The sequence below is a fragment of the Hylobates moloch genome, unplaced genomic scaffold (assembly GCF_009828535.3).
Source record: "Hylobates moloch isolate HMO894 unplaced genomic scaffold, HMol_V3 SCAFFOLD_19, whole genome shotgun sequence".
Classification (NCBI taxonomy): Eukaryota; Metazoa; Chordata; class Mammalia; order Primates; family Hylobatidae; genus Hylobates; species Hylobates moloch.
Genome location: NW_026652294.1, coordinates 37,125,544 through 37,149,062, shown reverse-complemented (window position 1 = coordinate 37,149,062; position 23,519 = coordinate 37,125,544). Strand labels below are relative to the sequence as shown.

At 50.8% G+C, this 23,519-nt stretch overlaps 1 protein-coding gene across 6 annotated transcripts in view; it reads right to left on the bottom strand.

Annotated features, from left to right (window-relative positions):
• WSCD1 (WSC domain containing 1) overlaps positions 1-23,519 on the bottom strand; it is a 54,974-nt gene that overhangs the window by 19,387 nt on the left and 12,068 nt on the right. For 4 of the 6 annotated variants that reach the window (XM_032138371.2, XM_058431450.1, XM_032138373.2 and 1 more), the window contains 3 exons: positions 17,258-17,372; positions 14,938-15,122; positions 9,736-9,857 (listed from right to left, as the gene is read on the bottom strand). In XM_032138371.2, coding sequence (XP_031994262.1) covers positions 9,736-9,857; positions 14,938-15,122; positions 17,258-17,372 — 422 coding nt within the window. Of the gene's footprint in view, positions 1-9,735; positions 9,858-14,937; positions 15,123-17,257; positions 17,373-18,220; positions 18,511-18,860; positions 18,879-23,519 lie in introns of those variants that run through there. The other 2 variants (XM_058431449.1, XM_058431448.1) reach the window with 2 other exon arrangements.

Sequence of the window (23,519 nt, the reverse complement as noted above, 5' to 3'; positions counted from 1 at the left end):
CTCCATCTTCGTTCCTCCTTGAGCACTTTTCTCAGGATCCCCAGGATTACACAGAATGACAGAGATTTCAGGGATCACAGACGGGGAAACTGAGGTTCGGAGGTAGGCAGTGAACAGCCCAGGATGCCCAGCCTGCCAGGTGAGTGGGAAAAGGAGCCAGCCTTCTGGACTCCGAGTCCAGGGCCTTGCCACGTCAACACAGCTCAACTCCCGAGAGGCAAATACATGGATGTGCTGGGTTTCCAGTGAAATCTGCAAACCAATATGGAGGTTAGCTCTGCCAGTCTCTTGCCTCCAGAGCAGTTCCCTTCACTCCAGAGGCAGATCTGGATATTCAAGGTACAAAAAGGAAAGAAGACACCCACAAAGATGACTTCAAGTGACTGGGGACAAAGGGGGCAGACTTTTGCTTTCAGGCATATGTCAGGTTGGCTGAAAACTTGTCCAGTGATGCTGTAACTGAGAATGCGGCCTTGTGATTTGGGGAGGCAGATGCTGGTAATGGAACCAACCCAAAGCTTGTCATCAGGAACTACGGGCTTGGAATCCCATCCGTGGACTGCCAACGAGCAACTGGGCATCTCTGAGCCTTGGCTTTATCCTCTGCAAAAGGGGCAGTTTAATGACTAAGGGCTCTCACAGAGTTTGGATATGTGTCCCCTCCAAATCTCATATTGAAATGTGACCCCCAATGTTGGAGGTGGGGCCTGGTGGGAGGGGTTAGATCATAGGGGCGGGGATGCCTTATGCATGGCTTAGCACCACCCCTTTGGTAATGAATAAGGGAGTCCTTGCTGTCAGTTCACGGAGAGCTGGTTGTTTATAGGAGCCTGGTACCTCCTCCCCATCTCTTGCTCAGTCTCTCACCATGAGATATGCTGGCTTCCCCTTCACCTTCTACCATGATTGGAAGCTTCCTGAGGCCTCACCGGAAGCAGATGCTGGGGCCATATTTATACAACTTGCAGAACCATGAGCCAAATAAATCTCTTTTCTTTATAAATTACACAACCTCAGGTATTCCTTTACAGCAATGCAAATGGGCTAACACAGGCTCTGGAGTCTATAGGTGTGAGTTTAAATTTAGCTGAATTGAGTCTTGGTTCCTCCATCCACATGGGGGATCAGCGGATTGAAATACTCTTGAAGTGCCTTTCGGAGAGTAGATACTCAGTAAACATGGATGGGCTGAGTCCAGCGGAGGCAAATGCTTGGGGGCAGAGGCAGGAGCTTCCTCCCACCCCGACAACATCCACTTTTCTTGACGTAAAGAGTGCACTCACCAGTTCCTTTCTCCGTGCGCTGTAGCACACACCCTAAACAGAGGCTGCAATATCCACTCTATGCATGTGAGAGCAGGCCAAGCATGATTGTTTGTGGCAAATGTCAGAGTGTCTCCAGGGGACCCTGTGGGATGTGGGATGTCTCCAGGGGCGGATGGCTCTCTGAAGACTTGAACCCCAGACAGCAGACCTACTTAACCCACCAACCACCCCAGGCAACACCCTCCCTGTCAAAGCCAAACAAACATCCTTCAGACAGAAGAGTCTGTGAAACACGGTGTGACTCAGAACCGCCCAACCATTGGGATCCTGAGGTGCCTGCTTTCCACTGACCTGGCAAAGGACTGACTCTTCATCCCAGGAAGCTTCTCAAACATCCCCCACATACTGAAAGAACTAGGGGACACTGAATAATCACAACGATCATAAGCATTGTCTGGAACACTCGCTACTCCAGACACACCCCAAAACATAAATCACAAAATCATTCGTGTCCACAAAGTCACTGAATCCTTTTCAGTCTGGTGAGGCACTTTCATCTCCACCCATCCCATTTAGCAGATGAGAAGACTAAGGCTCTGTGTTATGTGATCTGGCCGGAATCACAAAATGGGACAGTGGCAGGGTAGGAATATGAAGCCAGGTTACCACGACTCTAAAGCCCTTTTACCAGCTTCAGAAGGATGAGGCTAGAAGACACACTTCCCAAAATGTATAAAAAGTCTTAAAAGGGCTCATACAAAATGTACCTATCCTTTGCCCCAGCGATTCGTTATCTGCCAATATAGCCCGATGAAATACTTATGGATGTGCTCAGAGGCTTATTTTCAAGGATGTTTGTGGCAGCATTGTTTATAATAGCAAAAAGGAAAAAGAAAAAAAAAGAAAGGAAATGGCCTAAATGTCCCTCAGGAGAGGACAGAATGCCAATAAGCCGTAAGGCACAGCACGGTGAAAGAAAACGCTCACAACATATTCAATGAGAAACAGGAACAAATGTGAGAAGGAATGAGTCAATGTTTATAAAACGAATTACGTAGAAACACACCTAGAACAAAAGACCAAAAAGATGTTCAATGTTATTAGTTGTTACAGGTGCGTTCTATTTTTATTTCTGCACTTGGAAAATTTTCAAATTCTCTAAAATAGATATGTGTTAACCCCCCAAAAAACAATACGTGTTTTTCAAAATACACAGAGAGTACAATATCAACAGGTTTACCACAGACTTTTTATAAGCAATTCAAAGCATATCCAATAGCTCTTGGAATGACTACAGCATTTTGTCAAAGAGAAAATTCCTATTCTCAAGGCTCACAAAACCCAGACTCTTACAGACCGAACCCTTGGCAAAGACATGAACTTGGGTGCCCCATGGAGACCATAAGGCTACCTTGGATAGACCGAATTTATCGGGATCCAAGTGGATTTTGCAAGAGCAGCTGCCCAGCTGAGAACAAACAGGTTCCATATTAATGCATGCTTTTCCATTTGAAAGGTGGCTGGGTGAGCACCACCATTAAATGGCCAAAGAAACAAAAAAACTTAGAAGAAATGTCAATGGGAAAACATCCAGGTGATTAATGCATAAAGAATTTAGACACCCAAAAGAGGCTAAAAGAGGGAAAAAAGAAAGGGCAACACCTCTCTTCCTCTTCTCCCTGTGATTCCTTTATCAGTAGAATCACTAACAGCTGCTGGGAGAACAAACCTCACATCACAAGGTATAATCGCTGGTGGAGTGTCTCACATTAGTAACCTATTTGCAGATGGTGTTAGATTTCGCTCATCAGCCTCCTTTCGGAGCACCCCCACAAATGGCCTATCTACTTGAGCACAAATATCAGGCAACAAAACTAATTACTCCAGATCTGAATTGGTAGCAATGCAAATATCGAAGCTGCCCCCTGCTCACTGTCGCCTTGCATTGGAACGAAGGAGCCAACAGGATCCTGAAGGGGACTGAGAATAAGCAGGTCTCTTTCCATCTCCAGTACGAGCACAGGAAATTAGACAAGATCATTTGACTGGGCTTTAAAAACACATTACATTGGTCAAGTCCCTCTTGCTGGCAGAGAGTCAGATCATTAAGATGCGGATATAGCCTGGAATGTTCTTTTTCTGTCAAACTACACTCTTGGAGCTCCCCAAATCCATTTTCACGAACTAGCAAAAAACAGTAGACATTTTATCTGGGGCCACAAATAAGCCTCAGATGGTGCTCAAAAGTGGGGGCACTACAAGGAACCCCCTCCTCTTTTCCTGTTTCCAAGCCCCACCTCTCACATCTGCCGCTCCCAGCCAGCTCTATTAAGCCCCTAGCTTCCTACCCCCAGGCTCAGCTCTGCCCCTTTTAACATTCTACTGTGAGCATTTTCCATCATCAAAGTCTTTGAAAACATTTTCAATGGTTGTATTATAGTCCACTGTATGGCCATGGCATAATTTAACCATTCCCACATCATAGGACATTTGAGCTTGTTTTTTGGCCAAATTAGGATGAGATAAAGCTGCCACCGGGACTGCCAGGCAGCCTCTGCACCACTGGCCTTTCCAGAGAGGACGTGCTTGGCACTTCAGAGCAGGCAAATACAGCCAGACATCCCCAAATTCACCTCTCTCGCCACCCTCAACATTCAGGAGGGAAGACAGGATACCGTTCCTTGCAAAGAGGTCCCTGGCTTCTGCAGGTCTGGGTCAGATCAACTTCCAACCAATTTCACATCCATCGGACCTCAATGCTGGAGGCAGAATTTGCTTCTCCATCCTCAACAATGGTTGGAAGAGACTACTGCGCCCCAGGATTCAGCCCCACGGGGATATGGGCCATGCCTGGGCATGGCTGCCTGGCATCTTCAGGTGGCTCTCCAGGGCTGTGGTTCTCAACCAGGGGTGATTTTACCTTCCAGAGGATATACGGCAATGTCTGGGGACTGTGTGTCACAGGCTGAGGGAAGATGTGCTATTGGCATCTAGTGGGTAGAGGCTAGGGATGCTGCTAGATATCCTACAATGCACAGACAGATCCCAACACGAGTAATATCCAACCCCAAACGCCAACAGATCCAAGGCTGTGAACCCCTGCTCTAGAGTGAAGTCAGAATTCCAGCAAAACCCCTGCCAGGCATCTGCAGAGCTCAGAGCCGAGGGGCTAACAGTACAGACGGTTTGAGTTCAAGTTACGCCCACATCCACGGGCGAGACAAGCAAGAATGGATGGACAATCTGGGAGCCAAAGGCTCGCTCCATTGGGCAGACGGTGGTTTTACTTAAAGGCATGACATTCAGGGCACTGTTCTTGCCCTACGTGAAATCCCTAACTCCAGAACCAGGTCACAGGTCGACTTCTGTGGTAGCTTTGCCAAGGCATCTCTGAGGGTACCCCTGAGAAATGCCGTCTCCCAGAAGGATCCAAGGAGAACTTCCCTCCCGCACTGGACAGGTCAGCTGCCCCGACCCATGCCCAACGCCATCCATGCCTCATCCTCCTCCCTGAGGGTTCCCCCTTCTTCTTCTTTCATGCCCCCACATCCTGTCTTGTGGATTCCGACCCTGTGGTGTCTCTTAGACCTACTCCCTTCTTTATTAGCTCTCATCCTCTCCCTGCTCCAGAACATCATACCTGCAGCTATAAAGTGCCACACAAGCCATACCAGCCCCTCCCTGCCACACCAACAGTAGCGCCCTCCCAGCCACTGAAAAAAGTCTAAACCTTGAGGCAGGCATCCAAGTGATACGGCTCTGATGACTGCAGGAACACCAGGGTTCTTGGTCTCATGCCGGTTTAGATAAAACGACACGGACACACGTGGGGTGATTTTAAGGACTGAAAAGTTTAATAGGCAAGAAAGAAGGAAGGAAGAAGAAAACAGCTCCCCCATACAGAGACAGAGAGAGGGGGGATTCGAACAAAGAGAAAACCCCGTGTGCAGGGGAAAAGTGGCTGCTTATACTGGGATGCTGGAGGAGGCGGTGTCTGAGTTCCACAAGGCCCAGGGGATTGGTTTGACCGGGTGTGTCATTTACGTAGCCCTTGAAAAACCTGGCCCTCCCACCTTAGCCCTTTAATATGCAAATGCAGGTCGCCATGATGTTCTGAACACATGGTGTTATCTGGAGGTGGCCATGACACTTGGTACACCTGGTGACAAGGAAAAGACGGTGGGAATCACCATACTGAGTGAACCTAGTTTCTCTCTTTTTTTTTTTTTTCTGAGACAGAGTCTCACTCTGTCGCCCAGGCTGGAGCGCAGTGGTGTGATCTCGGCTCACTGCAACCTCCGCCTCCCAGGTTCAAGCGATTCTCCTCCCTCAGCCTCCCGAGTAGCTAGGCCTACAGGCAGGCACCACCACACCTGGCTAATTTTTGTATTTTCAGTAGAGACGGAGTTTGACCATGTTGGCCAGGATGGTCACAATCTCTTGAACTCATGATCCGCCCACCTCAGTGGGGGATTACAGGCATGAGCCACCGTGCCTGGCCCTTTAAGCTGCCTTTTCTATTAGAAAAGAGATGGTTTGGGGGTTGTTTCTTATTACAGGAAAATTTCCACCCAGAACCTTACTATCTGCCTAAAATAACTTCTTAATAACTCTTGTATCACAAGGCCCTCTGCAATTTGTGCCCCCTGACCTTTCACAGCACCCCAAGTAACCCTGCACGCTTGGCCACCTGGGCTGCTTTCCCGCCACCTGGTTCCTGCTCAGCAGTCGCCTCTTCTTGGAACACACTCCTTAATCCCCTCAGCCACCTGCCAACACTGCCCCACATCCTCCAGCTCCAACCCTTCCCAAAAGTTGCAACCATCTTCCTTTCTCAGCCTCCTTCCAAGCCTTCTTCACCCCCTTCAGGCACTGCCCTTACTCTGCCACCAGTGAAAGTCACCTGCCCCTGGCTGTGCCCACCGTCCCAGCATTTGCGTTTTGCCAAGTCCCACTAAATATGCGCTGCCAATACCCACTTTAAACTTTAAAGCTGGAAATGATGACTCTATTCCTCATAGCTGCAAATGTTGCAGCCCTAAACAATGGAACTCAGGAAACACCACCCTCCCAGTCCCATCCGACCACGCAGAGGCGCCCGGATAAGGATCAGGTGTCAGCACTGGCTCCAGTGTTGTGAGTGCTGAGGACACAGGCTGTTTCTGAGAAACCTGGATGCCCTTTCCATGTAATTCTGATCCAAACAATTCACGACTGCTCCGGCCAGAGCAGAGAAGGGAACTTGTCCTTGAAATGCACTGTGAGGGGAGATGGACGAGGTGCTAAGGTGTAATAGCACAAGACACCAAGAGCCTGCGTGTATCTTCTGGCACATGCTCCAGTGTGAAACTGCAGCAGTCTGGATTTATGCCAGGAAATATGAAGGAAGGCTGAAAATACAAGTTGAAGAGTTATAAGCCTTTAAATTCTTGTCTGTAATCACAAATACGAACTCTCTGGACCAGCCAGGCATAGTGGCTCATGCTTGTAATCCCAGCACTTCAGGAGGCCAAGGAGGGCAGATTGCTTGAGCCCAGGAGTTCGAGACCAGTCTGGGCAACTTGGTGAGACCCCCCCCTCCCGCCCCCCCGTCTCTGCAAAAAATACACAAAAAAATTAGCTGGGCATGGTAGTGTGTGCCTGTAGTCACAGCTACTCAGGAGGCCAAGGTGGGAGGATCACTTGAGCCCAGGAGGCAGAGGCTACAGTGAGCTATGATCACACCACTGTACTCCAAGCTGGGCATCAGAGCGGAACACTGTCGCAAAAAAAAATAAAAAAGAACTCTCTGGGCCCTAATGAGGTACACAAAGGGAGGAGTCCCAGAAAACAGGCATTTGCCTAAAATGCTGCTTTGAACCCCCCAACACACACAAAAGAAGGGTTACGAGGGTGGCTTGCCTCCCCCTCACACATCACTGATTGGGGTGTAAAATGAATACAATCTTTGCCAAGGACAACTTGACAAAGTTTACCAAAATGATAAAGACACTCAGTCTTTGACCCAGCATCTCCAAGGAATATTTTTCTTACAGATTCACTCACACAAAGTGATCTACGTACATACACAGGTAGTCACTGCCGCATTGTTTGTGAAGGCTGGAAATAGGCGAAATGCTAAACTGGTTAAATAAATTATAGGACCTCCGTGTAATGGTAAAAAAGAATGAGAAAGCACTTTGTGTCGCGATGTGAGACAATCTCCGAGACAGGCTGTCCAGTGAAGAGTTCAGTGCAGAAGGGCGGGTGCAGCTCCTGCCTGGCTGCACGGCTGATTACAGAATGGGCAAGGATGCAGTTGCTTGAATATTCAGTCTCTCTGGAAGTAGACATGAGAAGCCAGGACAATCCAGGCAAGGAAACGCATGGAGTGAGAGGAAGGCTTCCCTGCTATGCCCTTTGGCGTCTTCATTGTGCTCCAAGTAAGCATGTCCCTATTTAAAACTAGTCTGAAACACTAATGGCTCATGGCCACAAGGGCCACCCCTTTCTTTCCCTCCTCTTCCTCCTCATCTTCTCCGTCTCTTCCCCTTTCCACAACACCGAATGGCAGCAGCGTGTAAAACCGTGGGCTGTGTGTGGTGTCAGGAGCAGGGGCTGCAAAGCCGGCCGCTCTGTGCCTGTGTGTGTCTGTGTGTGGTGTCAGGAGCAGGGGCTGCAAAGCCGGCCGCTCTGTGCCTGTGTGTGAAGGCTCTCAGCTCTGCACACCTGCCCAGCCTCTCGCAGCAAGCAGGCATCTGAGTATCTCCCATTGGGAGCTACTTGGAGGATTAAAGCAGATAACCCCCCGCAGGAAGGCTCCTAGTGCCATGCCCAGCACATAGCAGGACTCTCCAAGCTGGTTGCTCAAGGGAGGCCTGCCTTCAGCCTGGTCTGGACCACAGAGTTCCTTTGATTCCAAAGAGAGGGCCTCTCAAGGGAACTGCTCTGAGCTGCAGGTGCGAGGGAAGCCCTGGGAGGGTGGCTCATTCTCCTGAGAGCACCAGCAGGGCTGGCAGCTGAGCGGGCATCCTTGCTGCCTCTGCCCATCGCTCTGCTCCCATGAGGAGGAGAAGGGATGAGGAGGTCCCCAGGCCAGATGTCTGCAAATCAACAAACTGCCTTTTTGGCTCATTTCGTTGTGTCGTGGGTGCCGTGATGCCCAAGACATCCTCGGCTGTGGCTTCGGAAATGCTGGTGATGCAGGAGAGCCACTTCAAAGGATGCACTTGGACAAGAAGAAAGCACATGTGAACGGCTTTGTTCTCCAGCCCCGTCCAAAGGAGGCGTCCCCAGAGCGCAGAGGAACACGGGAAGCAGGGAGAGCGGGAGTGGGGGGTGCAGCAGAGGATGGCTGTGCTGCTCCTGCAGGTCCGATCACATCTGCTCTCATTGAAGTCCACCCCGCACCCTTCAACCCACAGCAGACTATGGAGCTACCTGAGTTCAAATCCTGACCCCACCACTTACTGGCTGTGTGACCTCAGGCACATGGCTCAAACTCTCTGCCTCAGTTTCCTCACCTGGAAAATGCAGATAATCATAGCACCTAGCTGTAGGGTTGTTAGGAGGATTAAATGAGTTAACCCATAAAGCGCTTGGAACAGTACCTGGCATGGAATGAGTGATCAGCGAATGGCAGCTTCTGTTGATTGTCATCATCGTCATCATCATCCTGGCCAAGGCCATCCTCTCACCTTAGCCCTGTTCTATTACATTGCCAAGTACCAAAGCCACATTGAGGGTACTGCAATCCCAGCGCATGTGAAACAGCCCCAGCCTCAAGCCCACTGCCACCGAGGGCCATTTCTAGAGCCATAGCATCCACACCAATCTGGAGTGTGCCTGATTCCAGCCCGAGATCTCAGTGTTCTTCGGACACAGTCTGCTGGGTCTCCCCAGCCTTGCTTCACACACTCCAGGCCCTGCTTTTTGCAAGCCCCCTCTGGCCTTGACCAACTTTCCCCACCCCGGAGCTACCATGCAATGCGGGGTCAGTGGCCTTTGGTGCCTAGCCCTGCCCCTCCACGGGGTCACGCCCTACTCCTCAGCCCAGGCTGAACCAAAGATGCAAGTGTGGCTCCAGCCCTTGTCATCAGATTCACAGCCCAACACTGTCAGCACCAATAAAAGAAAATCCATCAGCTATCCCCAAGTCCTGAGCCAGCATCTTCTGGCTTCCAGACCAAGTCAATTTAACATCTGACACTTGTGCCAAGAGTTCGCATCCAGAAAGGCACTCTCCTTTCGGCTTTTCAAGCCTTGCTGACAATTCCCTACCCAGCCTCACACGGTGGACAGAGGCGAAGGGCTCCCTGCCGGCTCCCTCTGTGGTACCCGGTGTATGCCTGTCTCCCATCCATGCCCCCATCCTCTGCTCCCATCTGGACTGCCAGAGGGGACACCCGCAGCCCAGCACATGTGCCCCCCTCTCTCGGGACCACCACACACACTTAAAGGAAAGGGTTGTGAAATTATCATTTGGTCTTACTTTCTGGGAACAAAAGCCCGAGCAAGTCTCCACGGTCACATTGGCCTGTATCAGGGAGCTGGGGAAGGCGTGCGTGATGTTCTCTGGCAGTTGGAAGCACCCGCGGTAGGTGGCAGTCTGCCCTGGGGGGAAAGAGAGGGGTTTCTGATAAGAGATGGTTTCTAGTTGTTGGTGCCTGTCACCAGGGAAAATGCTGGCTTTAGGTCCTGAGACAGGTATAAATAAACTTAGGAGGCGAGTTTAAATCAGGGAGGGAAAACAGCCCTGGGTGGGACATAGTCATGCTGAGCTTCTGAGAGAAACCAGGCATCAGGACCTTGACCGTCCACGGTCATCTACAAGGGACCACTTGCCTGAAACTGCAGCGCTCAGCTCTTGCTTCTGCCAGTTCTCCATAAGTCACTCCTTCCTCCCTTCTTTCCTTCCTTCCTTCCTCCCTCCCTCCCGTCCTCCCTTCCTTCCTTCCTCCCTCCCTCCCTTCCTTCTCTTGCTTCTGCCAGTTCTCCATTCCCTCCCTCCCTCCCTCCCTTCATTCCCTCTCCTTTCCTTCCTTCCTTCCTTTTCTTCCTTCCTTCCTTCCCTTTCTTGCTTCTGCCAGTTCTCCATAATGCCTGCCTGCCTGCCTGCCTTCTTTCTTTCCTTCCTTCTCCTTCCTTCCTTCCTCCCTTCCTTTTCCTTCCTTCCTTCAACAAATTTGGATGGTGCATTTACTAGGTGCCAGATTCCTTCCATGGTAGGTTACCTGAGAGGCGATATAGTGAAAAATTCGATGTCCTCCCAGAAGATGCATTAAAAGAAAAGCAGACGTGGAAATCCAAAACCCGGCCATGTTTGTTCTTGCTGTGCCGTTGGAGTCATACCACTGCTTTGCCTCTTTGCAATGTTTGCCTCTCTCTGATCTTGAACTCCTGCTCAATTTCTAGGAACACTCCTCAAGCCCATGTTACAAAGAAGCCTCCTGCCAAGCCTCCTGCTGCTCTGTAGAACCTCCAGGTGGAAAAGTCCAGTGCCCTAGCTGGCTTCCTTGGAGCTGAACAAACTTTCTGGAATGTTCTTGCACCAACTGCTCATATTTCTTCCAGACTCATCAGGGTTTCTCTAGATGGCATCCTGATTATTACCCCCATGCTCCTCTCCACACGGGGTCTCCCAGGGCTCAGCATCTCCCCCGGCTCTCTAGCTGCCAGACCACATGGTGCAAACAGAAACCCTCTCACCAGCCAGAATCTGCCAAGTAGGACCAAACCCTGGATCTGGAAGCCCATCTCAACCGACCACAGCACCTGTGGTCCACGTGTCAGGGTACGACCTATTAGGGCACAGACACCAGCCTAGTGTGGGGAAAACGCCAGGGCTTAGGGTCAGAAGTGCTCAGGTTCAAGTCCTTGCACTGCCAGTGACTAGCTCTGCAACTCCGCCATGTCTCGGGCTCAGACCCTCAATTTCCTCACCTACACACAGCGCAGCTCTTAGGGTGGTCATGAGGAACAACGTAGACCCACGCACATCCGCTGATGGGGCCGCGTCTCCCCACCGCCGTGTGTCTGCCCTGGCTTTTGGTGTCAAGGTCGAGGGTGGTGGCAGGTGCTGGGCTCACAAAACTCTTTCCTGTTCTTTGGCATGATTGATGCCCCAAAGAACAAACATTTCAATGGACTGGGCACTGGTCCTCAACCAGCTCCACGGGGACAGAACACACAATGGGGAGAGTCATCAGGGCAGGCACAATCCAGAGATGGGGGAGGGATCAAGATTTCAGCGAGCCCTGGGCCACAGGGAGGGACAAAAGGGGGCCATGAGGCCTCCAGAACACAGCTCCTGGGGGGAGGCTACATCCTAGGTGACCCCTGTGTTCCCCACACCGAGCCCTGATCCTGACACACAGCAGGTGCCCACTACGTGCCGAGTGAATGAATGAACTGAATGAGATAAAGCAGGAAGGCACTGCATATACTGCAACAGGTGAGCAGTCCATGAGCCGCTAAAGAAGGAAGTGTTGGCTGCCTCCACACTTCATTGATGCGACTCTCAGGACACAGGTTGTCACCTGGTACAGTCCAGTCTCCCTCATTCCCCAGGTGGGAGCCTGAGGGTCACTTGGCAGAATGACGCCTCCAAGGCGAAGACGTTGATGACTTGCTCAGAACCCACTCTGATTCCAACCTGGGGAGCACATTCGTGGGCCTTACTCCTTGTGAATGCTCCTTGCTGGCAGAAGCTGCAGCTCACAGTGGTGGTCACCTGGTCACCTCTTGAGAGAGATCCTGTCAGCTCATCCCCTCAGGAAGGGGGCAGGAAGGCAAGGCTACCTCACAGGGGGCTCCACAGCCTGCCCAAAGGGGCAGCTAGGACACCATCTTCAACACTAACCACGACAGCAAGTCAGCCAACTCCGGATCTAGGGCTGGCTTGAATGATTGGACCATCTGTCTCTTAATCCATGGGCAACCTAAAGCAAAACAAATGCCTCTCAGAATCAATTAGTGAGCAGGCAGACGGGGCTGGGAGGGCCGCCAGGAGTCCACATATAGAATTGGTCTTACTTGGGCGCGGGAATGTTGTTTGAAACCAAAGAAATAAAAGCTCCAAGAAGCTAGCGTGGAGCAGTTTGGTCCTCAGGAAGTCCATTTGCATATCCAGGTGACTGGATAGGACTCTGCCCATGTGCCATGGCAAACCCCTGTATGAGGTCACGGCCTGGCAGAGTAGGTGTTGATGGGAAACTGTCAAGTTAATGGTGTCACTAATGAACCCGTCCGCTAAATGGTGTGTTGTCAGTTTCTCCGCCCCTGACCCCATTGCCCCATCTGGACCCCTGAGCTCCCAGACACATCCTGTCTGAACGCAAGAGGCATCTAAGAAGACCCGGTCAGCGGGGGTTAAACATGGAGCAGCTCTCCGGGGCACTGTGACCCCACAGACAGTTGCCAACCAGGATGGCCTTCAGGTTCACCCACGGTTCTCAGGGCTCGGCTTCTGTGCTGCTTGGAAAACTCACTCCCTGCTAGGACAGCCCTCCCAGAACCCCTGTGAAGCCTTAGCTTTTGATCCAATGTCTCTCTTTTTTTTTTTTTTTTCTTTTTGAGATAGAGTCTCACTCTGTCACCCAGGCTGGAGCACAATGGCGTGATCTCGGCTCACTGCAACCTCTGCCTCTTGGATTCAAGCGATTCTCCTGCCTCAGCCTCCTGAGTAGCTAGGATTACAGGCACCTGCCACCACATCTGGCTAATTTTTGTATTTTTAGTAGAGACGGGGTTTCACCATGTTGGTCAGGCTGGTCTCGAACTCCTGACCTCGTGATCCGCCCGCCTTGGCCTCCCAAAGTGCTGGGATTACAGGCGTGAGCCACTGCGCCCGGCTGATCCGATACCTCTTTACCTGGGCTCTGCCCTATTCTTGAACTAATCCATCAGTTCTCCTGGAGCCCTGTTACTAGGGCATGACCAGAGGCGGTCGTGTCTGTGAGTCAGTGAGCCTGGATCCTGGGCTGTGCCTCTGCCTCCAACACCGCTGCCCAACCCTTGCCAGTGGTGGGGGTAGTCTCCCAGGCTCTGAATCCTTCCCATCCTGCCTCTCCCAACCATGAAAAGAGTGGCCCCCAGCATGTGCAACAGCGCACAGCCCTATTATTTTATAAAGGAGCCTTCTGTGATTAGAGGAAGCGGATTTGTGCTCATCATCTTGCAGGGAGGACGAACCTGAGTTTCCAATTCCTTCTTTGAGCTGCGCCCCTTCAGGGCCATCTCTATTTGATAGCCCTTTGCACTGAAATTCCCTGGAGTCCAATCTTGCTGCCTGATGTGTCAGCTTGGTTCCTCCTGAGTTCTACCACTTTGAACTGTGGGCTCAGCACTCAGTGAGAATTCACCGCTGGGCACCCCTACGCCTGGGTTGGTGGCACAGCTCTCAAGGAGACACTGCGTTTGCCTCTGCCAGAACCTCCAGGTGGCCCAGGGCCAACTTTCACGTTGAAACTTTCAGGCAGATCATATAAATTTGAACCCCCAAATGCATACAAATGCAAGTCTGTGGTTACAAATTCTTAGGAAGATTTTTGTCTTCACCTGAAGCTCAGGTCAAGACAGACAAGCTTTGTTCTAACTCTCTGAATGGGTGGGTGACATTTTTTTTTCATCTAAACTTTCGCTGATTTACATTTCAGTCAAATTGAATCCCACTGTATACAGAAGTTTCAACCCAATTCCTTACCCTGAGAAGCCTAAGGCCTCCTTCCCTATTCTGCTTGGACATTAAGACCCAAACACAGTGGCCACGCAGCCTGGCGACCTCCCTCCGCTGAGCCCCACGGCCACACAGCCTATCTCTAACTCTCTCCACTGTGGGTCTTTGTTCTTTCTTCATTTCTGGATCCAAGGGATTGCCTTACTTTTCTGCTAGTTCAGCTATGCATTTACAATAATGTTTGCTAAATTTTATGCAGCATTTCTAGGTGCTTTATAGTTAGGGAATTTTCTGATTATCTGGCTCACACCATTGCCAGAAATCTAGGTCTCCTGGCTGGGTGCATGGCTCACACCTGTAACCTCAGCACTTTGGGAGGCTGAGACAGGCAGATCACCTGAGGTCAGTAATTCAAGACCAGCCTGGCCCATGTGATGAAACCCCGTCTCTACTAAAAATACAAAAAGCATTAGCCGGGTGTGGTGGCAGGTGCCTGTAATCCCAGCTCCTTGGGAGGCTGAGGCAGGAGAATCACTTGAACCGGAGAGGTGGAGGTTGCAGTGAGCTGAGATTGCTCCACTGCACTCTAGCCTGGCCTGGGTGACAGAGTGAGACTCTGTCTCAAAAATAAAAAATAAGATATAAAATTTAAAAAAAAGAAAGAAATCTAGGCCTCCCTCTGCAATTTACAAAATAGACTGTAGCTCAGAGAGGGGCAGTGAGCTGCCGGAGGCCACACAGCATGTCTGAGGCATACCCAGGCCTCCTAATCAGTTTATCTCTCCTGCAGGGGACAAGCAAAGGTATGCTTCAGTCATGAACTCAAGCAGTTAAGCCTTTGATGGACCCTAGCCCCATCCCCACCCTGCCAGGAGCCTGTCCAGTGATGGCAATAGAGAAGGGAGGGCAGAGGTTGGCACAGGTTCTGCCCCAGGTAGTTTGATTGAGAGGTTGTGGGGGACGGGCAGCCAGAGCAAGTGGGATGGACAGAGCTCAGGGAGAGGCTGGCACACTCACGCTTCCTGGAGCCCAGCTGCAGCTCGTCCACACGGTACACGGAGAGCCGGTCCACAGCCCCGCACACAGAGCCCTTCTCGCCTTTGCACTCATGGTTACACTCTTCCAGCCTGACGCTCATCGCTGGCAGCCGGTTCCCGCAGTAACACTCCGCCCCGGCCTCCAAGCCGGCGTAGACATAGGACCTGCAGGGAGAAGGCCTGGGTGAGTCCGGTCCTTGGCCTAGAGCTAGGGCTGGGGTCTAAACTGCAGACTGTTTCAGCTTGATCTAGACTAGAAAGTATGTTTAAGTAAGGACCTTGTCTTTTCTTTCTCCAGCCCTCAGATTCTCCATCCGTATAAGAGAGATAACTCATTGCTACCTGGCAGACTGTGGAGAGGATTTATGTGGGTCATGCAATGGCGACTGAGTCCGGAGCGGGGAAATGGACTGGACTTGAAGCTGAGTTTGGTTCTGGGTGAACAGGCAGGGGCCACAGCCATCAGCCTATGGCTGGCCTTAGGAATCAGTCTCCAGCCAGACTCAAGGGCCACTTGGCTAAGTTCAGGGAACAGTCTTTCCTTTGTGATAAACTAATGGAACCAGCCCCGTTGGTCCCTCTTGCCAGCCCTAAGCTCTGCCCTGAGGGTGCCGTGGTTACAGGTTATAATGGGTCTAAATCTGTGATGTGCCTGTAAGCTGGTTCTCAGTATGCGACAGGGAGAGCTCTGGTTTGTACTTTTGCCAATTTCTGTGATGTAAACACTCCGACTATAGAAGATTTTCAGCTCCCAATGGTTTTATAATGGGCTCACAACAACTCTAAAAATTTAACAGTTTACCCTGGTGAGCGGCCATGAGCTAGTCTGAAGTGCCTGCCACATGTCACATCTTGTTACACATGGGTCCTACAGCACAGCCCCCAACTCCACAGCCATTTCTCTACTTACTTTGACCTAGTTGTAATACCATAGGTAAAGAAAGGTTGGAAACGGAACCCTCAGTGAATCACACAGGACTTCAGCTACAGAAAGCAGCCGACACTTTCCAATCAGTGGATCTAGATGTGAAAAGCCCAGACTGGAAATCCAAACACAAGCTTCAAGCCCCCATTTGACCACGTCCTGGCGGTGAGACCCTGAATATCACTTACCATCTCTGAGTCTCAGTTTCCTGACCTACTAGGAGACTAAGAAGAGAATGTATCATCCTGTTTCCACCTTATCTAGACTATAACGTATGTTTACGTAAGGACCTTGTCTTTTCTTTCTCCAGCCTCAGTTTCTCCATCTGTAAAATGGGGATAACTAATTGCTACCTGGCTGACTGTGGAAAGAATTTATGTGACATAATAAAGGTGAGGCCGGGCGCAGTGGCTCACACCTGTAATCCCAGTACTCTGGGAGGCCGAGGCAGGTGGATCACGAGGTCAGGAGATCGAGACCATCCTGGCTAACACAGTGAAACCCCATCTCTACTAAAAATACAAAAAATTAGCCGGGCGTGGTGGCGGACGCCTGTAGTCCCAGCTACTTGGGAGGCTGAGGTAGAATGGCGTGAACCCGGGAGGCAGAGCTTGCAGTGAGTGGAGATCACGCCACTGCACTCCAGCCTGGGCGACAGAGCGAGACTCCGTCTCAAAAAAAAAAAAAAAAAAAGGTAAAAAAAATCTGTGGGAGAAATAAGTGAAGAGGGATGTCTGATTCTGTTTAACCCACCTCTCTCAGATGCGTGTGTGTGTGTGTGTGTGTGTGTGCCAGACACACAGTCAGTTGTGAGGGCCTTGACATTAGGGACCATTCCTCTGGCACATGACAAGTGTCTGGCAACTACTGGGTGAGCTGGAAGTTTCGGAAAAAGTAAACCTTGTTATAGACACAAGGTGAAAATACTTTTCCTACCAGAGCTGGAAAGATCCTCTCAGAGAAATCTCAGTTAAAGCCCTTTATCTTATTGTGAAACATATAAGTAAACTGAGGCCCAGGGAAGGAAAAGAACTCACCAAAGTCACACGCTGAGTCCCTGCTATGGCTGGACTGGAAGTTGCATTTCCCTGCACCCAGCACCAGCACCCAGGCTCCCAGCACCCAGGTCATCACACAACTCCCAGCACCCAGGCCGTCACCCAGCTCTCAGCACCTAGGCCATCACCCAGCACCCAGCTCCAAGCACCCAGGCCACCTGCCAACAAACTTTCTTTCTTCTGGAAAACCGGGATCTGATCAATGAGTTCTAATTATGCTCTGACAGCCAACTGATAGCTGCTATGCCTCCTCATTCTGGAACCGTCCCTGGACCTTCCTCCCACTAGAATCAACAGTCCAGGGCCCCAGCACTCACCGCTCAGCACATGCATCCTGGCAGTGGGAGACAGTCATCTTTCTCAAGTCATAAAACACAGCTCCTTTCAGAGTCCTCTCGTGGCCATCGTCACTGAAGCATCCAATGTAGGTGCCTGCAGAAAGGGAAGCATGGCTGAGACCAGAGGCCCAGGAATCACGGGCCCACCCTGGGGAAAAGCCAGGGGAACCTCTGCCTTCCTGGCCAAGGCCACTTTCAGAGAAACCTGGGGGATGAGTGCTGCAGGCAACCTCCCTCCTGCTCAGTGCTGAACCAAGTGAGCATCTGATACCTCCCTCTTGTTTGTTTCCTGCCCGTTTTCTCTTAGTTAATGGCCCACTGTCCACCCAGATAGCTCTGCCGGGAGCCTGGCGTCAGCCCCACCACTGCCTTCTTCCACTACCGCCAACTCAGAAGTTGGGACGGCTGGCTTACCTCTCATGGACTCTACCCCTCCCCTCTAGCCCCGCCCTCCCTGGGCTCAGAGACACCGCTCTACCTCGACAAACGCCCTGAGAGACAGGGTCATTGCCTCCTTGGGGGCCAGAGAGAAGAAATCAGTTAGGGCAAGTTTGATTTTAGCAAATTTAAGGAAGATCTTTCCAACGGGGAAAGCTATCTCAAGATAAAGTCTGTCGTCCCAAGAGGAAGTAAGGCCCCATCTCTGGAGTGTGTCCGCAGAGTCTGTTAAGAGTGGGAGCAAGTGTCCCGTGTGGGAAACAACAGGGCCAAGTGACCGCAGAGGCCTCTCCAGGCTGGTCACCTGCGCACATCCCTGGAAGGGGATACCGGGGACACTCATGCTGTAGTGAGAAGCCAGCCGTGCACACGCCAGTGAGAGAGTCTGTCACAGGCCTGCCCTGCCACCCCGAGGGAGGGAGACATCTCCCAGAGATGCACAGAGAAGCCCGGAGATGGCAGTCCTGATGCAAATTCGGGTAGGCATGTAAATGTCACGCGCACCAGTGTTTTGAAGGAGCGGCACGGGAATTTGCAAACACGCCGTCACACAGTCCCCAAGCTGTGAACGCACACCCACAATAGCTGCGCCGAGATCTGGATCGGGCACCTGTGATAAAGACGCTGCACGTCTCCCCAGGAAGGGCTGCGTTCCGCTCATTCATGTCACCTGGGGAGCGCACCACTGCCTCCAGAGAAATTAGGCTGTCTCTGGGAAGGAACACGCCCAGGACCTCCCAGCAGCCTGCCAGTGGCTCCCAAGTGGCTTTTCAGTGAGGAGAAAAGTCCTGATGGTCCACAGGCCTGGGTGCTCTGTGAGGGCAGGGGAGACTGTCTCTGTTCCTGCCAAGAGCCTGGTCCAGGGCAGTGGCTGGGGGAGTGGGGCCACCGCTGAGTGGCCTAGGGGAGGAAGCCTGCCAACCATCCACTTCTGGGCCTGAATCGGGGAGTGACTTTTCTTTGTATTTAGCAGAGAGCCTAAGTACAAAGAAGGGGGCCAGGGGCTGTCTGTGGCTCACACCTATAATGCCAGCACTTCGGGAGGCCGGGGTGGGTGGATCACTTGAGATCAGGAGTTCGAGACCAGCCTGGTCAACATGGTGAAACCCCATCTCTACTAAAAATACAAAAAATATATACATACCAAAAATTAGCTGCATGTGGTAGCACACAACTGTAATCCCAGCTACTCCAGAGGCTGAGGTAGGAGAATCACTTGAACCTAGGAGGTGGAGGTTGCAGTGAGCTGGGATCATGCCACTGCACTCCAGCCTGGGTGACACAGCAAGACTCTGTCTGAATATATATACATATATATATACATATATATGTATATATATGTATATATATATGTGAATGAACAATTATAGTACTATTTATTATCCATGGGGACTAGCAGTAATGCATGAAGTACATAAGTACATATATATGTATATGAAGTCGGGACGGTCTTACTGACTGCACCAAGGTGCAATATCCAGGGCCCTAGGTTAAGGCAAAGCAGAGGAGAACAAGCAAGATGGCAGGAGACAGGAGTCCCCACCACACCAAGACCCAAGGGACCCAGGAGACCCTCAGACCAGAGAACCCCAGGGCTGAGGAGGGAACAATGGCCACTTTCTCCAATGTTTGTCAAAGGGTCTGGCTCCCTGCCAGGCTCTGAGCCTCTTGAGGTCACCTTCATCTGGGGACGCCCATCAGCACACGTGGCCATACCCACAGGCACATGCTACTGCCCTCCACTGCCCAGACATCCAGCCCCACGTGCATCTCTCTCCTTCTGTAAGTCCACCGCCACCAGCATGGACCACTGCACAGAGCTTTCACCCAGATCAGTGAGAATGGATCCTTCTCCTCTGCCTGCCTACTTAGTAAAAGAAAACTAATATTTGAGAAATTTCTGATGGGTTGCTCAGCAAAGAAGTTCCATTTCAGCTTTCGGTTAAACAGCCAGAGCATAAGCTCAGGATAATTAAACATTTATCACTGTAGATGGGAAATTAACCACAAGGTTTTCAAGGTGCTTGGGCTCAAGACCTTCCCAGGCTGAGACTGCACGTGGCTGTAGCGCTTCCCAGGCTGTACATGCTTCTGGGGAAGTGGACGGAAACAGCCTTTGGGAATAGGCTCCACCACTATCTGGCTGTGCAACCTGGGATGTGCAGCTGCCTCTCTCTGAGCCTCAACTTCCCCATCTATAAAATGGGGATATAGTTCCAATTCCATGAGGTAGTTGTGAAAATTCCATAAGGTAACACATGTAAAATGTCTAATACAAGGCTTGGCATGCAGTAATTACTTAGCAGCAATTGTTTTTACTGTTAATATATTGTTATTAATAACGAAAACATTTAAATTACTTTTCTTCCCTGAAACTCAAATTCTTCATCATTAAAACAGTGATAGCAGCACTTACATCATAAGGCTGTTTGAAGATTAAATTAAATGAGATAACAGATGTATGTCTATACAATACAATGCTTGGCACATAACAGATGTCCAAATAAGTAACAGCCATTATTATTCTGATCCTACACTCTAACCTGGGACGTGTGATGGGTGGATCAGTAAATACTAGCTGAATAATTAACATGTTAATAAAAGAGAGAGAAAAAATGGTTTCAAGCAGTCAGGCTCTGGTTCTTCTGGAAACAAGGAGTGGTCCACCTGTGACCAGCCGGCCATTTGACGGAGCTAACCAGCGTGGAGGGCGAGCCTGGGCCTGGCTGGCCCCGTCTCAGCATGCGGCAAGGGGTCCGAGACACAGACGGCCCCTCTGTTTGTGGGGAGGAGGCGAGCTCTTTTATCTGGACGCAGAACGAACAGCTTTTCTAACTCCCCGACAGAGGCGAGAATGTTCAGGAAAGAAAGAACTTCCGAGGGATACACTGGGACCCATTCTGAGGCGGATTTATTACTTTCGGCTGAAATGGAGGCATCGCATTATTGTCTGTGACTCTGCATCTGTTCATTTGCACATCACAATGGACACACCATGAGGCTATTAACGATGGCTTTGAAGATATTGGAATGTCTTTGGAAATTACTATCAATAAAAAACAAACTGGCTATGGAGAAGTTACTATTTTTCCCCTAGTAAACTTACTGACATTTTATTCCATTATGGATGTTGTCCAAGGTATAATGAAATGCTCAGTGATTGATGGAGCCTCCTGCAGCTTCCGCGCCTTGCAGGATCCCCTTTCAGGAGGATGGCGGGCTGCCCGGGCCACAAAGAGACACCCGCTTTGTTTGAGGCCCCAGCAGCTGTCCCGAGGGCTGGGCTGCGGGCTACTCTCCACCAGTGAGGCCGGACTGGCTGTGCTTGGCCCATGGAGCCCCACGACAGGAAGGGGCCCAGAGGGATTGCAGGCCAGCACTCTGCCTTCCCCCATTCTCTGATGACCATGACAGCACAGCCTCCCTAGACTTGGTTCTTATGCTGTTCAAAGGAGAGCAAATTCTTCCTTCAATCCTGGCGCACATTCACAATACTTGACCACCTATGGAGGGCACTGACCATTCAGAATTGCCACCATTCGGCACTGGAATCACATTAACCCTCTCTTTGCTGGATAAAGGGGGAGGTCTGGGAGCCACTGGGGAGGCAGCCAGAGTGTAGAGGGCACCCCAGCGGCCCAGGGCAGGAACAATTTATCAACCAACCTGGAAGTATTGCAATTATTTTAACAACTGATAAGACCATACTGGTATATAAATTTGGATATCAGTCCGCTTATATCTAGCCACAATCTCTCTAGCTTTTACTGGAGCCCCTTCCATCACTTCTGTAAGTCATTAGGGGCAACTTAAATAAAGGGGTACTCACTGGTTCCCTGAGACATATACACTCTGCACTCAGGGCTGAGCCCTTCCCTCTGCTGGTCACTTATATTTTTATTTTTATTATTATTATATATATTTTTTGAGACAGGGTCTTGCTCTGTCACCCAGGCTGGAGTGCAGTGGCGCGATCTCGGCTCACTGCAACCTCTGCCTCTCGGGTTCAAGCGATTCTCCTGCCTCAGCCTCCCAAGTAGCTGGAATTATAGGCATGTGCCACCACGCCTGGCTAATTTTTGTATTTTTAGTAGAGACAGGGTTTCACCATGTTGGCCAGGCTCGTCTCAAACTCCTGGTCTCAGGTGATCCGCCCGCCTCGGCCGGGCGTGGTGGCTCACGCCTGTAATCCTAGCACTTTGGGAGGCTGCTGGTCAGTTACAAAGGTCACTTCTCACTGAGTCCACAGCCCACTTTGCACGTGCCTCTAGCAGACCTCGGCCGTGCTTTGTAGAAATTATTTGGGTGCATATCTGACTCTATTGCCAGACTGAGCTCCTCCAGGGCACAGTGAAGTGCACACCTGAAGACTCATTTGGTGGCTCATCAGTAAGTGTGGAATGAAAGCAATGAAGAGAGGAATTGAGCCCACTGTGCCCAAGGTCACAGGCCCAATAAGTGGCAATACACAGGTCTATTTTCAAAACGTGTGCATTTTACATGGCTTCCTCTCAAGCAATGTTGATTCCTGCCAGTCGTGTACACTTTAGTCTAAATAAGTGACACTGATAAAACCCACACAGAGACCCAGTCTCTCAGTGTGTTGTGGAGAGTTTGCAGAAATCACGCCTGTGTCAAATGAGCTGAAGCTTCAGCTCCCCATTTCTCCCTTCTGACACGTGAGCCTTGCTGAGAAATCCTACAGCAAGTGCTATGGCCTGAATGATTCCTGAGGGAACTTCCTTCCACAGCGACACGGACCCACAGCCCTCCAGTCTTTATTTGACTGGGCTACCAGTCAGTCTCCTAAAGTAAGGACAGCTCAGGCTCTGTTCTCTTCCACAGAACCTTCTCGTCATGATCAAAATAAAGCCAAACTCCTAGGCCTGGCACTCGTGACCCTCCCTAACCCAGGCCCCAGTGCCCCTCCTGCCTCATCTCCTTTTATATTCTGCCAGGTGGTACACTATGCTCCGACCACACTTATTACAGTCCAGAGAGCAATTCCTCTTGTAACTTCGGGTGCAGGGCCCTGTGAGGTGGTGACGGGGATGCTGGGAAGCTGACTGAGCTCAGCCACCCTCCAACAACAACTTCCACGCCTACTGGGAGCTCCCCAAGCACCAGGCACATTTGCTGCACCCTGCAGAGTCTGCATAATTCAGCGTAAAGAACTCCAACCCGGAGCCAGACTGTCCCCACGCTGGAATCCAGCAGTGTGATGATGGTAGACCCTGCTGTGTCCCTTCCATGTCTCCCAGGCCTGCCACTTCCAGCGGGTCCTCTGAGATGTGTATTCTGCTCTGGCACTGAGCCTCCAGCCGGATTAAGTCCGGTTGCCCACTTGTAACCTGCTTGATAACACACCCTTCACTGGCTGCCTTCCCTTCCCTGTCCCACTTCCCGCCCCCCCCGCCCCCACTAGAGTTCCCTGGGATCACATCCCAAATATACTGGATGCATGTGAATCCTGGTTTCAGGGTTTGCTTCTAGGGAACCCACACTAAGAGAATAACCTTGGCAACTGACTTAACTTCTCCATACCTTGGTTTCTTTACCTGTAAAATTGCGATATAATAATAATACCTGTAAACAGCAGACTTACAGGTGCATAGGAAATCCCATATGCATTAGCTGCTTTTATGAAGTCATAATAGCTGCCAGTTAGAGTGCCAAATAATATACCGGGGCCTCTGTCCTGGGAGTTCTCAGCTTAAGCATGCATCAGACTCACCTAGAGAGAGCGTTAAATACAAAGCCTGCTGGCCCCTACCCCAGAGTTCCTGACTTGGCAACTCCGGGA